Raw genomic sequence first — 15,042 nt, 5'->3', positions numbered from 1 at the left:
AAAAAAAAATTCTAATGGAAGAAAATTGAAAGGAGACAAGTTCCATCTCAATAAATGTTCAAGCTGCCTAACAGTTCAAGTCAGCTCAGGACGCTCTCAGAGAGTCAGTTGTGTATCAGGAATTGCCGTGACAGGCCAGGTGTTCAAGTATGTGACTTCAAGGGCCTCTTTACAAAGTCGCATCACCTTTAAAATCCTGTGTTCCTTTGTGTAGGCTTTCAGAAAGTAGAGAGGAGGATGATGACTGCGTACAAAGCACCTGTCCTATGCCAGCTCTGAGCTAAATCCTCTCATCTTTCTTTGTTGTTCTGTCACTCAGTTCAGTTCAGTCACTCAGTCGTGTCCAACTCTTTGCGACCCCATGGACTGCAGCATGCCGGGCCTCCCTGTCCATCACCAACTCCCAGAGTTTACTCACTCATGTCCATTGAGTCGGTGATGCCATCCAACCATCTCATCCTCTGTCGTCCCCTTCTCCTCCTGCCTTCAATCTTTCTATCGCTCAGTCACGTCCAACCCTCTGTGACCCCATGGACTGCACCACGCCAGGATTCCCTGTGCTTCACTATCTCTTGGAGTTTGTTTGAATCCATTGAGTCCACCAACGCATGTCCATTTGAGTCGGTGATGCCATCCAACCATCTCGTCCTCTGTCGTCCCCTTCTCCTCTTGCCTTCAATCTTTCCCAGCATCCCAGTCTTTTCCAGTGAGTCAGCCCTTTGCATCAGGTGGCCAAAGTATTGGAGCTTCCTTCTTACAAAGTACTGAATTATACACCCTGTTTTACAGATGAGGATACAGATTGAGTATTGTGCTTAGGGAATGAAGTGAGAATTCAAACCTAAGTCCTGCTGATTCCAAGCACCCTCAGCTGATCACAGAAGAACCTGTCACCTTCTGCAGCCAGCCCTGGGCCTGACTCTGCTGGCCTGCACAGGAAGGTGGGGAGCAACAGAATTGGACCTACTGAGAGAAAGGCTGCATTTCCTTCCTGGGGAAATAAGTTGGAACTCTCAGTAATCACCGAAGTTAACAACAGGTGGCAGTACATACACGTAACAGCGGTGCCTGTGTTAAATCAGTACTTTTTCTGACTTCTGTATTGTTTTCAATCAAACAAGTGCTTTCAGTGAGTCATCTGAGCATTTTGTACAGAGCATCCCTACCCACTGGAATTTTTTAAAAATGCAAATGTCAGCTATCAGACGAGTTGATCTTTGCGTCTCTCAGTGTGACAGTAATGCCAGAGCAGATTCGGCATCCACTGTTCTAAACCTGGCTTACAGTACCCTCCTTAGGACCCCTGCTGCTTAAGGAGTTTCCTTCTGCTTTTTCTTTCTCAAAGCTTACACACAGGCTGGAGACCCTAGGGATGCTTCTTTTTGCCTCAAATAGAAAACAGAAAGTGCTTCTTGAAAAACTCTTTGTTGTCAACAGTCATGAAACATGTTCGCCTTCAGATGAGCATTAGGACACAGAGTTGGATCCTTGCCTGGCTGTGTGTGTGGCAGATACACAGCCTGGTGGCCCTTTGTGACCACATTTCCAGAAACATCCCTCCTGGAGCCTCCCGGATTCGCCACAAACATAATGAACTCCCAAGACATCTCTGCCTCTGAGGCTCGGTGCGCCAGGTGGTCTGCAGAGGCTTGCTGTGTTCCAGCGTTGTGCCTTTATAACTAGGTTGGAAGTTTCCTTAAGTTTCTCTAGGGTGAACCTCTGGTGTGTTTTTTTTTTCCTTAATGACATAAATGAGCTCCTTCAGTAGACTTTTGGCAACTGCCTCAAATATTTTCCTAACACCGAATCAGCTTTGGCATTATTGTCACAGTGAGAGATGCAAAGATCAACTCGTCTGATAGCTGACCTTTTTCTATTTGAGGCAAAAAAAAAGGAGTCTTTTTTTCTGAGAGCTCTCGCCCTGGGATGCTGGCTTTAATGAGCATCTTTGGATTGTTCCCGTGGGGCAGGACATTAGATGACACCAGGCAGCCCTGTTTGGCTGAGGATCCATTCATCTTCATCGACAAAAATGTAAACTCAGTGTCTCAACACATTTTTATCGTGTACCAACTATGTGTTTGGTATTGTGCCAGGTGCTATAATGTGGCTTGAAATTAGTTTTCAAACAACATGAATTTCTGTGTAGAAAAAAGCTACTACAATAGGAGTTAAAAGTTATCACCTTACTGTTTATCAGTGTATCTTTCTTATCCTCTAGTAAAAGTTAACCATTTATGAATTAGGCATAATATTGATCACTCACTGCTCCCCGTGAAGAACACATTAAACTACTTTCTCTAGCAAAACCAGACTGTTTTAGGATGCTGCCGGGTAACAAATAGCCGAGTGGAATTAGCGTTCTATTTGCTTCTGCCCAGCCTGCAAAGTGGGATGAACCTGCAGATTTGCTTTGTCAACGACAGCGGCAGTGATAAGGACAGCGATGCTGATGACAGCAAGACCGAAACCAGCCTGGACACCCCCTTGTCTCCCATGGTGAGTCTCCGAGCTGCCACTGAGGTTCAGAGTGTGGTTTCCTGGTCACTTAGCTTCTTTTCTGTTGTTGATCAGGAACTAACATTGCAGAGATTTAAAACGAGATGTCTCATGACATTTCTTAACATGTGAAGTGTGAAAGTCACTCAGTCGTGTCTGATTCTTTGCAACCCCATGGACTGTATGTAGCCCACCAGGCTCCTCTGTCCATGGGATTCTCCAGGCAAGAATACAGGAGTGGGTGGCCATTCCCTTCTCCAGGGGGTCTTCCTGTCTCCTGCACTGCAGGAGATTCTTTATTGTCTGAGCCATTGCGGAAGCCCTTCTGAACGTGAGATGCTCCTAAAATTTGAGTGATTGAAAACTTAAAACTGTGATCTGAGGACACATAAATTTTGTTAAAGTTAGCAACTACTTTCATATTAAATCATCAGGAAAATCACATAGACCCTAAAAATTATAAAAGAAAATATGTTATAAAAGGGAATGAAATGGTGCCGTTTGCAGAGACATGGATGGACCTAGAGACTGTCATAAGACTGAAGCAGTCAGAAAGAGAAAAACAAATATCATATATTATTAACACATATATGTGGAATCTAGAAAAATGGTATCGATTATCTTATTGCAACACAGAAATAGAGACACAGATGTAGAGAACATCTGGATGCTGGAGGGGAAAGGAGAAAGAGGGGGTGATGAATTGGGAGATTGGGGTTGATATATATACACTACTAGGTGTGAAATAGATAACTAATGAGAACCTACTGTATAGCACGAGGAACTCTACTCACTGCTCCATGGTGACCTAAATGGAAAAGGAATCCGAAAAGGAGAGGATATATGTAAACATATCGCTGATTCACTTTGCTATAGGGCAGAAACTAACACAATGTTGTAAAGCAACTATATGCCAATAAAAATTAATTTAAAAAAAAGAATTGCATGCGGTAAATAAAAAAATAGAAAATGTGCTATATACCATTCCTTCCCCATTGGTCTTAGAAATATGAGCATAGACTAGCAGTGGACACATTTTAAAAGACAGGGGATAGAGTCCTGACAGGGGGTGGGAGGGCTAGCACTTAAAAGATACCACTCAGAAAAACCAGCAAGATAATGTGCGTTAAGCACTGCTTACTTTTCCTTGCGGAGTTTCCCTGGTGGCTCAGTGGTAAAGAGTCCGCTTGCCAAGCTGGAGACAAAGGTCAGATGTCTGAGTCAGGAAGATCCCCTGGAGAAGGAAATGACAACCCACTCCAGGATTCTTGCCCGTGGATGGAGAAGACTGGCGGGCTACAGCCCATGGTGTCGCAACGAGTGGGACTCGACTTACCAACTAAACAACACTTTTCCTTGCACACATCTATAAAAGATGACTCGATGATCCTGAGTGCTTGTTCCTGAATTTCTTTCCTCTCTGGGAGGTCTGTCCCGCACCTTTCTTATCGAAGACCAACTAACAGGAAACTGAGTTAGTTGTTGAGTACAGTGCCACATGAGAACTTCTTTGGATAGCTGAGATCCTGTCCACTCGGGGAGTATCACACCATCTTAGCTCTGGGTGAAATGGTTTGCTGTAGTCTGTTCACTTCAAGAAAGTTTTGAGAGTGAGAATCAAAGAAAAGTCTCAAGTTTGTTATAAATATATATTCTCCCTATTATTCTGTTACTTTTTATGCTAAAATCAGCCTTTTATTGATACTGTGGAGATAAACTACCTTTGAAAATGTTACTTGCTAAAAAAGAGGAGTATATATATATATATATTTTCACACACAAACACACATATATAACTGATTCACTTGGCTGTACAGCAAAAATCAACACCACATTGTAAAGGAACTATATGCCAATGAAAATTAATTAAAAAGGTAAAAAATAATCATATTGAAATACAATTATTAAATGTAAAGTAGAAAATAAATAAATGCAAAAAATAATATGCAAAGAACTTAGAACAATGCTAGCACATTATTTCCCTTAAATGCTGTGTGCTAAGCTGCTTCTGTCCTGTCCGACTCTTTTTGACCTCCTGGACTGTAGCCTCCCGGGCTCCTCTGTCCATGGGATTCTCCAGGCAAGAATACTGGAGTGGGTTGCCATGCCCTCCTCCAGGGGAATTTCCTGACCCACTAAATGCTAATGGTAAATAAATAATCATTCAATAAAAGTTATTTGTGATTGGTACAGATCAAATCAAGAGTTGAGTTGTGTTGATGGAGGGGACTCTTGGCCGCGGTGAGAGAGGGCTCAGGGAAGGCTATAGTCCATCCTCACAGGTGGTACCCAGCACACAAAGCTCAGGTGCTGTTTTTTTTTCCCTTCACAGAGCAAACAGAGCTCTTCCTATTCAGATAGAGACACTACTGAAGAAGAATCCGAATCCCTGGATGACATGGATTTCCTCACAAGGCAGAAGAAGTTGCAAGCCGAAGCCAAAATGGCCCTTGCCATGGCCAAACCAATGGCCAAAATGCAAGTAGAAGTGGAAAAACAGAACAGGAAGAAGTCTCCCGTCGCTGATCTCGTAAGCAGCAAGCGCCGAAACGCAACTGACTGGGGGCTTGCGTGTGGTGGCTGGCTGGCTAGTGGTGGCTGCAAATGGTTGAGGCTGACAGTCCTTTCCCAGAGTTATGCAAACTTGGGTTTCTAGAAGGCACTGTGTAAAACGGCATTGAGAAATATTTAAGTCTGTTTCTTTTTCCTTCCTACTGTATCACAGAAGGATGCATAAGCTACAGATTTCACAAACATAAACTTTGCTCCCCATTCATATCTACTCTGTGTCTTCGGGGCAATATTAGCTGTTGTGAGAATATTTTAATTCCTTTAAAGCGGTCTCAGTTTAAGAACCCGTTGCTGTGGCAAACTCACTAATGCTTCAACTCTTTGTTCCTACTGTTGAGTGAAGACAGTATGATAGGGTGGGTAAAGGTCCTGGCCTTTGGAGCTTAAGACGAGCCCTGCCATTGATCTACTGTGGGGCTCTGGGCAAGTCTCAGTTTTCTCATCTACAGAATGGGGATAATAATAACACCTGTGTCAAAGCATGATTGTGAGAATTCAGTGGAAAAAGTGTGTAGTGCTTGGCACAGTGGCACAGTGCTTGTAGCATGCTATAAATTAATAAATAATGGATCTTAGTCATTTAATCTATGTAACTAATACTGCTTGAGCTCCCTGGTAATTCATTTGTGGATCTAATTATTGACTCTTAAGTTGTAGACCAGTCCAAAAGCTTTTGATTTGAGTAGTGTCCCATTATGATGCTGATAACATTTGAGAATGTGTGATGTGTGAATGGAGGACCTTGCATTGGAGAAGTCAGACAGGGAAAGCTTTTCAGTGAGGACCCTGAAGTGAGTGAATGAAGGTGCGTTTTTTAGGAGAAAACTTGGTCCTGTATTCAGTATGCTTACTGCTCTGCCCTCATCTCTGTTTCTTGCCTTTGTGTCTTCAGCTGCCACACTTGCCTCATATAAGTGAATGCTTGATGAAAAGAAGTTTAAAGCCCACTGACCTGAGAGACATGACTATTGGGCAGCTACAAGTGATAGTCAATGATCTCCATTCCCAGATAGAAAGTAAGTGTAAGATACTCTGGAAAATGGGATTCGAAGTGTTAAATATCATGGGATATCACGTTTCCTTGGGGTCCTCCTATGTCCTTGCAAGGAAAGGAAGAGAATCGACGCTCTCTTTTTTCCTTTGTTTTTTCCCTATAAAATGTTGAGAAACTTTCACAGAGATTAAAGGTCCTTTTTATTCATCTGAAATCCCCAGCTTCTAGCACAGTGCCTGGCGTATACTTGGGTCACAACACCTGTTTGTAGAATACAGTTTAGTAGTTCCAGGTCTTTTATTATATTTATATATATTTGTATATGCATTATACATATACAATTATATGCTCAGCTTTATTTGTATATACATTTATTTTAGCTCATCAGATCCAATACAGCTTCTGTTGTAGGACTTCAGATGGCGAAAGTGTATAGGACTGATAGGTGAAAATTTTAGGGTGAGAAGGAGTGGGCCTTTTACCCCTAGAATAAAGAAGGACCTCTACCAGAAGTGTGCAGGGAGTTGTGGTGCGTGAGTGGCATTCACTCAGCTGGTTTTGCAGAGAAGGGCGCGTGCTGGGCCAGTAACAGAGAGAGCTCAGTCACTGGGGCATCTTGCTGAGTCCAGATGAACTCTCGAGCGCCCCAGCCTTGAAACATATGAGTCCATAAAGTCCATGGCTGATAGATTAAAATCACCTAAGAGACATGCCAGCCCAATGCAAACCAACTATAAAAAAGCATTTGGGAACCAAGTGGGGAAATTCAAACACTGACTAAATGTTTTATTAAAGATGTATTGACTTATTCAGGTACAATAAAGGCATTATGGTTATGTTAATTAAAAAAAAAAAAAAGCCCTGTCTTTAGAGATGCATCCTGAAGCATTTATGTATGAAACAATAGGATGTCTGAAATCACTTTAAAATGACTTCACTGGAGAAGGGGAGAAAGGTCAGTTACGACTGGCCAGGAGTTGATTATTTTTGAAGCTGATTGGATGCATAGGGCAAGGGGATTCATTAAACAAGTCTCTTTGTTTTTGTATCACTTTGAAAATGTCCGTAATAAAAAATTTTAAACTTCATATAGAAAAGACCTTCCCATGTGCTATGCCAATATAGAAGGCTGCCCTAAGAACTCACTAGAAAAAAAGAAAAGGCGCAGTGGCAACTTAATACCTTCAGTATTTTGGGGAGGTGGGGCAACCATACCAGGCAGCATGAGGGATCTTAGTTCCCCAACGAGGGGTCAAACTCACAGCCACAGCAGTGCAAGCAAGGAGTCTTAACCTCTTAACCCAATACCTTCAGTATTTTAAAATCAAAAGAAAAGATTTACATTTTAATTAGGAAACTATAGATTCATAGGATTTTTTTTGAAGTTCTACTACATTTTAATTTTCGTTGAGAATAAATTACTAGGAGTATTTTCCTTTGAAGGATTTAAAAGGCTTTCTGATCTCTTACCATCGAAATATCTTCCTTAGACTTAAATAACATTGCCAGCTAGTCCTTTTCAGGAGTAGAGGAAGTTTTAGATTTCTTTGTATGATTTTTTTTTTCTCCTTTTTAAAATTGGAAACAAATCTAAACTAAAGGCAGGTAAATGCATCATTTCAGGTCTGAATCCAGCGTTTTCAAGGAGGACCTTGCTGAGTACCCTCTTCCTTTCTTTTGTTGCTGGGCGTAGAGCTCTTGCCAAGTGAATGCTCTCCCCACGTGTCCACGTGTTCAGACCTAGAAGCTTTTGTTCTAAGTCAGTATGAGGGGAAAAAGCAAGAAGCAGCCCCGGGATTGTTTATATTTTCCAATGGCAGAAGCCAGATTAACCCAGTCCACAGATTTCAGGAAGACGAGCCATGTTTCCATCTATTGTATTCCCAGTATAAATCCTAAGGAGTCTTTTCCTCAGCACCTGTTGCCTGGACACCAGGCGTTATTTCTTCAGGTCTTTCATATTTCGTTCTCCCACATCTTTAGATGTTACTCTTTCTTTGAACAGCCTGCACGTTGGGCTGCTCCTCCTCATGGCCCCAGGTAACCTTTGAGCATCCTTGGGCCCCTCCCTCTCTGGTTGGGCATTAGAATGTGGTGCCCGTCAGGTGCGGCGGCCCCTCCAGCTCTCAGTGTGGCTGGAGCCCCCTGAAGATGAACAGTGGAAAACTCAACGTGCCCCAGACTTTTTACATATCTTCAAAATAAACTCCCACGTCTTCTAACAAGCTACTTTCCTAACAGCTAACCACTTCTTTTCCCACTTTAATGTGAATGTAGCTGTATTTACTTCATACTCCTATTCTTCCAACACGTCTATCAGTAGGCAAACTAGTGCTCTCAAATGGGTGACTTCTGAGCTTCTGAGAAGCTAATGAGAACCCTAACATTTCAGCAAAAATACTTTCCTACTGTGTTTAGCTGTTTGTATATATGTGTGTGTGTGTGTGTGTGGTACACATACAATGGTCCATACGTAGTTTCATATCCTGACTTTGATGCAGCTTTATCTATTTCTATTGCTCTTTTTCCTTTACCCCAGGCTTGAATGAAGAGCTGGTCCAGCTGCTCCTTATCCGAGATGAGCTGCACACGGAGCAGGACGCCATGCTGGTGGACATCGAGGACTTGACCAGGTCAGTGGGGCCTCACCCTTCCCAAAGAAGGAAAGAAGCCCGGGATGAATTAAGAATTAAGGCAGGAGTGAGGTGGTGCTAGTGGTAAAGAACCTGCCTGCCAACACAGGAGATGAGGGTTTGATCCCTGGGTCAGGAAGATCCCCTGGAGAAGGAAATGGCAACCCACTCCAGTATTATTGCCTGGAGAATCCCATGGACAGAGGAGCCTGGAGGGCTATAGTCTATGGGGTTGCAAAGAGTCAGACACAACTGAGAGACTGACACACACATGGAGCTGTCGAGAATTTCTTCCTTTACTTTCACAAGTAACTCACCTAATCTCTGCTGGTGTCAGCTATTTAGATGGAGGGAAGCAGTCCACGGATCTCAAAGAGTCGGCCATGGTTGAGGGACTGAGCATGCGTGCAAGTAGCCAGAACTGCTCCCACCCAAATGCTTTGCTTCTTCTCAACCATTCTCCCCTCGTGATGGATTGTCAGTGCATTGGAACACCCCCACCTCAATCTGGTCAGCAGTTCTGGCCTAAGAACTTTATCCTGAAGGACCATCCTCTGGGGAGTTGTCCCTAAGCCCTTCCATGCTGGCATGCTTCCAGCACATGGTGGGTGCCCCCAAGTGGCACTTGCTGTTATCTGACCCAACTCCTGATGACATCTGCCATGCCCAGAAGGCAAGGACCCTGGCATCTTTCCACAGCATCTTTCCACCAGATTGCTCTCAGCATGGGGAGACTCCAAGACTTGAGTTTATAGCTGGGCCTGGCTCCAGGCCCCCTCTCTGTAAAGAGGTAAAGAATGCCTCCTTCCCTGGGGAATAGGGAAACTAGACTAATGCTGATCAAGATCTTGCATTTCTTTGTCATTTCCTTCATGGAAAAGCCTCTCACAATAAGTATGTGAAGTGCATGAAAAAACTGTGAGCATTCCTATGGTCTTATGACACCTTTTCTGAGTCAGTTTACAGGAAGTCTTTAAGCCACAAGGCAACAATTACTATTAATCCCAGAAATGGTATTCAGAGAGTAGAGGCTCCCAAAGAAAGAAAGAAAACTGCTTGTCACAATAACATAAGGAATTAACCATGTGATCCAGAACCATCCAAGGGAAGCTTGACAACATATGTAGTGACAGTGCTCTCAGCACTCACCACAGGGACCTCTTCTCTGTGTGAGACACTGCGTCAAATATTTTCCCAAATGCAATGTTATAAAAATAGCTCAGGTAACAAAATGAAGACTGCAGAACTATGTTTAAAGTTTGTTTTTAAAGACCTATGGGCAGCACTCTGTTTTGTATGCTTTGGATGTTATTGCCATTGCTCGTAACAAAAACACACAAAAAACCAGGTCTTCTCATACCTTCTTAGCTGGTACCACTCAAATATTGTTACTGCCCCCTACAGATATATTCAGGCACTGCACCAGCAATTGTAAGACACCTCCCTTTTTGGCTAAGAACTTTGCATATAGGGGTTAAGATTATGGGAAATCAGGGGCTTCCTTTGTGGCCCAGAGGTAAAGAAATCCACCTGCCAATTCAGGAGCCAGGGGTTCAACCCCTGGTCCAGGAGCCTCGGAGCAACTAAGCCCCTGAGCCACATGTGTTGAGCCTCTGCCCTAGAGCCCGTGAGCCGCAATTACTGCAGACCAGTGCCCTATGGCGGAGCCTGGTAGGCTGTCGTCTATGGGGTCGCACAGAGTCGGACACAACTGAAGCGACTTAGCAGCAGCAGCAGCAGCAGCAGCGCCCTAGAGCCTGTGCTCCACGATGAGAAGCCCGCACGAGGCAACTAAAGAGTGACCCCTGCTCCCCACAACTAGACAGGAGCTCAAGCAGTAACAAAGGATCCAGCACAGCTAATAAATAAATAAAGTCATTTTTTAAAAAAAGATTCTGGGAAATCAGTAGTGAACTGTACAAGGACATGCATCTTCTGAAAAATATGTAAACCCTTTCATCAATTCTGTGACTTGCCAATGGTAACAGAGGACAGTTTCTCTGTCCCTCAGAGCAGTGCTGGCACTCCTTGGTGCAAAGAAGACATTCAGAGGCCCCTCCCTTTCCTCAGAATGTTCAGCTGTTACTTAGGTCTGCACTGTACAATGTTTATACTGCAGATGGTATGATGGTGGGAGACAAGGAGGGCAGCACCATGGGGTTGAGAGGAGAGGAGTCACTTATTTAAAGGTGTTGGAGGAACCCTTGAAACAAGAGCAGGCGGGGAGTAGTTTCTATGTCCGTTTCTGGCTGCAAAAATATAATTTTGCTCATGGGGGGTGGAATCTAAATATACTTCAACTTCCCCAAAGGTGGCCATGCCAGAATGTTGCGGCCAGATCCCAGAGACAGAGCATGGCCACCAGGAAGCCCTGCTTACCTGTCCAGCTCCTACCATTTGGGTGTCAGTCCAGGTCCATGGTTCTCAATTTCAGTTGCACATTGGAATCACCTGGGGAGCTTTTAAAATATTGATGCCTGGGTCTCACTCCCAAAGGTTCTGATTTAACTATTCTGTGAGACAAGGACTTCTGTGCATTCGAAGTTTTTTAAAGCTTTCCTGATGACTCCAATACACGGCCTAATCCGAAAACCACAGGTTTAGATACTTCTTTGGAGTAGTGCTCCCTGAACCCCCAAGACTGACTTAGGACCCTCTTTGTGCTTCTGGCAGCATTGCGTTCCTCCCAAGTGGGGCCTGATCATATTGTGTTATATTTGTTTGCTATCTCTCCCAGCCTGGCTGTGTTGTTGTTCAGTCGCTATATCATGTCCAACTCTTTGCGACTCCATTGACTGCAGCACACCAGACTTCCCTGACCTCTACTATCTCCCGGAGCTTGCTCAAACTCATGTCCTTTGACTCTATGATGCCATCCAGCCATCTCATCCTCTGTCGCCCCCTTGTCCTCCTGCCTTCAATCTTTCCCAGCATCAGGGTCTTTTCCAATGAGTCAGTTCTTCACATCAGGTGGCCAAAGTATTAGATCTTCAGCTTTAGACACAATGCTTATTTTTGTTCATTTCAGAGTCCTCAGAGCCTCAGACAGGGGCTGCCAAGCACATAGTAAGTCCTCAAAAGTGATTGTTGATGTAAAGGAGTTCTTGTAGGGCTTGAGTGAAATTAATTCTACTAAAGACTTTCATATAAATAGTTGATGAGAACCTTTTAGTTTTATAAACTGAAACTCTTTCCCTCCTTTGTTTAAAATTTTAGTGAAATTCATCCTTGTATGGATGTCTCAAAAATAACACCCAACTTTCAATATTTTCTGAAGCTATTACCTATCTGTTCTCTCCTTGTCTCTCAGAAAACCTCATGTTGTAGGTTTGCACAACACACTCACGCAAAGAGGTACATATTTAAAGCTGCTATAAGAACCATAATTTAATTAGCTACATGGAATCTTAGCCACTGGGTATCAAAATATTTCTTGAGCTGAGTTTGTTCAAGTGAGGCCTTTGAGCTACTTTATGAAAATAATCAAGATTCTTTTACACACCTTAAAAAGATGATCTGCTAAAAGGCATGATTTTTCTTGGGGATACAGTGCTATTGTTACCTTTTTTCCTGAGTCCCTTTAGTGTTCAGTGAATATGGGAATATTATTTGTGGGCTGCTGCATGTGGCAAGGACACTACTGTCACTTCCCTTTTCTGAAAATATTTGTGGTTTGTCTTCCCTGTGCCATAGATGTGAAACATTCTGCATCATTAATACCAGTGAGTTACACTTGATGTCATTGACTGCCCAAGTCAAGGCAGTACACAGAAATTGCCCCTGAACCTTTGATTACAGCTGGAAAGCACAGCATTAGATAACTTTTCTCTTGCCCAATTTATAATTTCCTGAGATCATCCTTCAAAATGTTTATTTCTTGCAGCCTTCAGACCCTACCACTCTCCCGGAAGACGTTTGATGAGTGCCTATTTGAGTAATATCAGCAGCTTGGCCATTCCCCTGTCTCCATCTCCACTGGCCAGCTGCTGGGTTGGCCACCTTTGGGCTCACAGGCCATGATAGGACTTGATGAGTAAGAAAGTTTACCCAGCCCTGTCCCCACCCTCACTGACCCAGTCATGCCCTTAGGACTAATTGAGGGGAGGAAGAGTATCACATACTCTTTGCATCCACCAAAGCCTATCATTTGTTCTAAAGACATTACTACCCTTTGTAAGAATGATATTGGATTATTGTATTATTAACAGGAGCCTTGTTAATACTTAAATTTGCTTCTTTGTGCATATTTAGATAAAGTAGTCATGCAGTTAACTTTCTGTCACAATAGCTTGTTCTGACTTTTTTGCTTAGCACTTATTTTCTGTCTGCTGTCTCCTTGTTTGCTGTCTGTTCCTTTCTTGTCTCTTTCCATTGAAATATATGCCCCATGAGAACAAAGAGTTCATTGTCTGCTCACCACCAAATCCCCATCACCAGAAGCAGTGTGCCTGGCACAGAGAAGGCCATATTAAACATTTGCTGAATAAATTATCCTAGTTAATTTTCCCTTTTTGTTTTTAAACACAACACTTTTCTTCTCAAGATAAATGGCATCTACACATCTCAGGCTAATCCAGTGACTTACTAGATAAAAGGAATCATACATAGAATATAAAAATTGAAGGGAATTCCCTGGCAGTCTAGTGGTCAGGACTCCACCCTTTCACTGCTGAGGGCACAGCTTCAGTCCCTGGTTGGACAACTAAGATCCATCACCATCCATAGTTAGGGACTTCCCTGGGGATCCAGTGGTTAAAACCATGCTCCCAATGCAGGGGGCCCCGGGTTCAATTCCTGGTCAGATCCTGCATGCCAGGCAGCTTTGCCATGAAAAAAATCAAAAGAAGGCACATTCATTTCCATTAAGTACTGTTTCTTTTTCTATTTTTCTCTTTTTTTGGATTAAGTACTGTTTCTTGATTCCCATGATTTTACCATGGAGGATGTTTTAGCTGCCAGTGGAAAAGTAGTTTGGATCTTCCTCCTCAGCGTTAAATAATTGTGTTATTCATTCCACAGACATGCCGAGAGTCAACAGAAGCACCTGGCCGAGAAAATGCCTGCAAAGTGAAAAGAAGCCATCCAACCAGAGGACAAGCTAGACTTTCTTTTGCTTCTGTGGTTGTAAAAATGCTGTTGCTAAAGGTGGCACAGAAACAAACAAATATCAGTGTTAGTCATTGATAATGTCTGAAGCTTAACGTCCAGTGATTGGCCTTTGCTTCTTAATTTATTTTAATTTTTTTACTGTGCCACTCAATATCAGGCATTTTAATAAAATATTGTTACAAAAAAATGTATAGTACTTACACCACCATAAGTCATGGTTAATCAAAGAGGGTAGTTTTAACTTTATTTTTATTTGTTTAGAGATTATGAGTTGGAGCAGTATTTTACCGTTGACTGCTGTCATTCTTCACTGTAGTTTTAAAGAAGAACTGTAAATGACGGTGCTATCCAAGTCAAAAAATACATGCCTGCCTCGTAGTGAAGTTGTAGCTCTCCGTAATATGTATATTTTAATCAGTTTTCAACATTTTGTGAATGTTGACTACCTGAAGTTCATTTTTAGATGTGCTATTAACATTCTGTTGGATTCAGAGGGTTCCTTAAAAGTTTTATGTATAAATATGTAAAATAAAGATTAAAACTTTGTTTCATAGGATATGTCTTTTTGCTCACTAGCAAGCCCTATGCTGTCTATATATGTCTGTCTTCACTCTTCCTCAACTGAAATCCCCCACTGGGAAGCCTTTATCAGTGAAAAACAAAGGGCTCCAGAGAACAGGCAATGCAGGGAATTGCCAGGAAGACTGTGGAGTGTTGGGAGCCTGTGTGTGAGTGTGTGTGTGTGTGTGTGTGTGTGTGTGCGTGTGTGTGGTCCGAAGAAGGCAATATCAACATCAGAGCCAGCACGTTTGTTCCTGCTTAAAGTTATCCGTTGTAATTTCAACACTTGTGGCTCAATGGTAAAGAACCTGCCTGCCCATGCAGGAGACGTAAGAGAGGTGGGTGTGATCCTTGGGTCAGGAAGATCCCCTGGAGAAGGAAATGGCAACCCACTCCAGTTCTTGCCTGGAGAATCCCATGAACAGAGGAACCTCTCGGGCTGTAGTTCATGGGGTCACAAAGAAGCAGACACTACTGAAGCACCTGACACATACACATGAGTTAATAGCTGCTGGACTTGTCAGAGCCAGTGACTGCATCCAAACCGCATTTGCCGCATGAACAAATGACACCTGCATTTACACTTTTCCCAAGCTAATTGGTGCCATTTTTCACATTTCGATCACTTCTTTTGGTCACTTGAAGAAAAATGCCAAGTCTAACGCAATTACAGAG

The 15,042-nt window shown here is 43.0% G+C and overlaps 1 protein-coding gene across 8 annotated transcripts in view; it reads left to right on the top strand.

Moving 5' to 3' along the window:
- Positions 1-14,288, top strand: part of SCHIP1 (schwannomin interacting protein 1) — a 151,547-nt gene extending 137,259 nt beyond the window's left edge. For 7 of the 8 annotated variants that reach the window (XM_068986366.1, XM_068986376.1, XM_068986371.1 and 4 more), the window contains 5 exons: positions 2,382-2,499; positions 4,832-5,029; positions 5,963-6,086; positions 8,604-8,697; positions 13,717-14,288. In XM_068986366.1, coding sequence (XP_068842467.1) covers positions 2,382-2,499; positions 4,832-5,029; positions 5,963-6,086; positions 8,604-8,697; positions 13,717-13,768 — 586 coding nt within the window. In that variant the 3' untranslated portion in view covers positions 13,769-14,288. The remainder of the gene's footprint in view (positions 1-2,381; positions 2,500-4,831; positions 5,030-5,962; positions 6,087-8,603; positions 8,698-13,716) is intronic. The other variant, XM_068986410.1, reaches the window with a different exon arrangement.
- The last annotated feature ends 754 nt before the right edge of the window (positions 14,289-15,042 follow it).

Source organism: Capricornis sumatraensis, chromosome 1 (genome assembly GCF_032405125.1).
Source record: "Capricornis sumatraensis isolate serow.1 chromosome 1, serow.2, whole genome shotgun sequence".
NCBI lineage: Eukaryota > Metazoa > Chordata > Mammalia > Artiodactyla > Bovidae > Capricornis > Capricornis sumatraensis.
The sequence above is the reverse complement of the archived record's forward strand: the minus strand, read 5'-3'. Positions and strand labels throughout refer to the sequence as shown.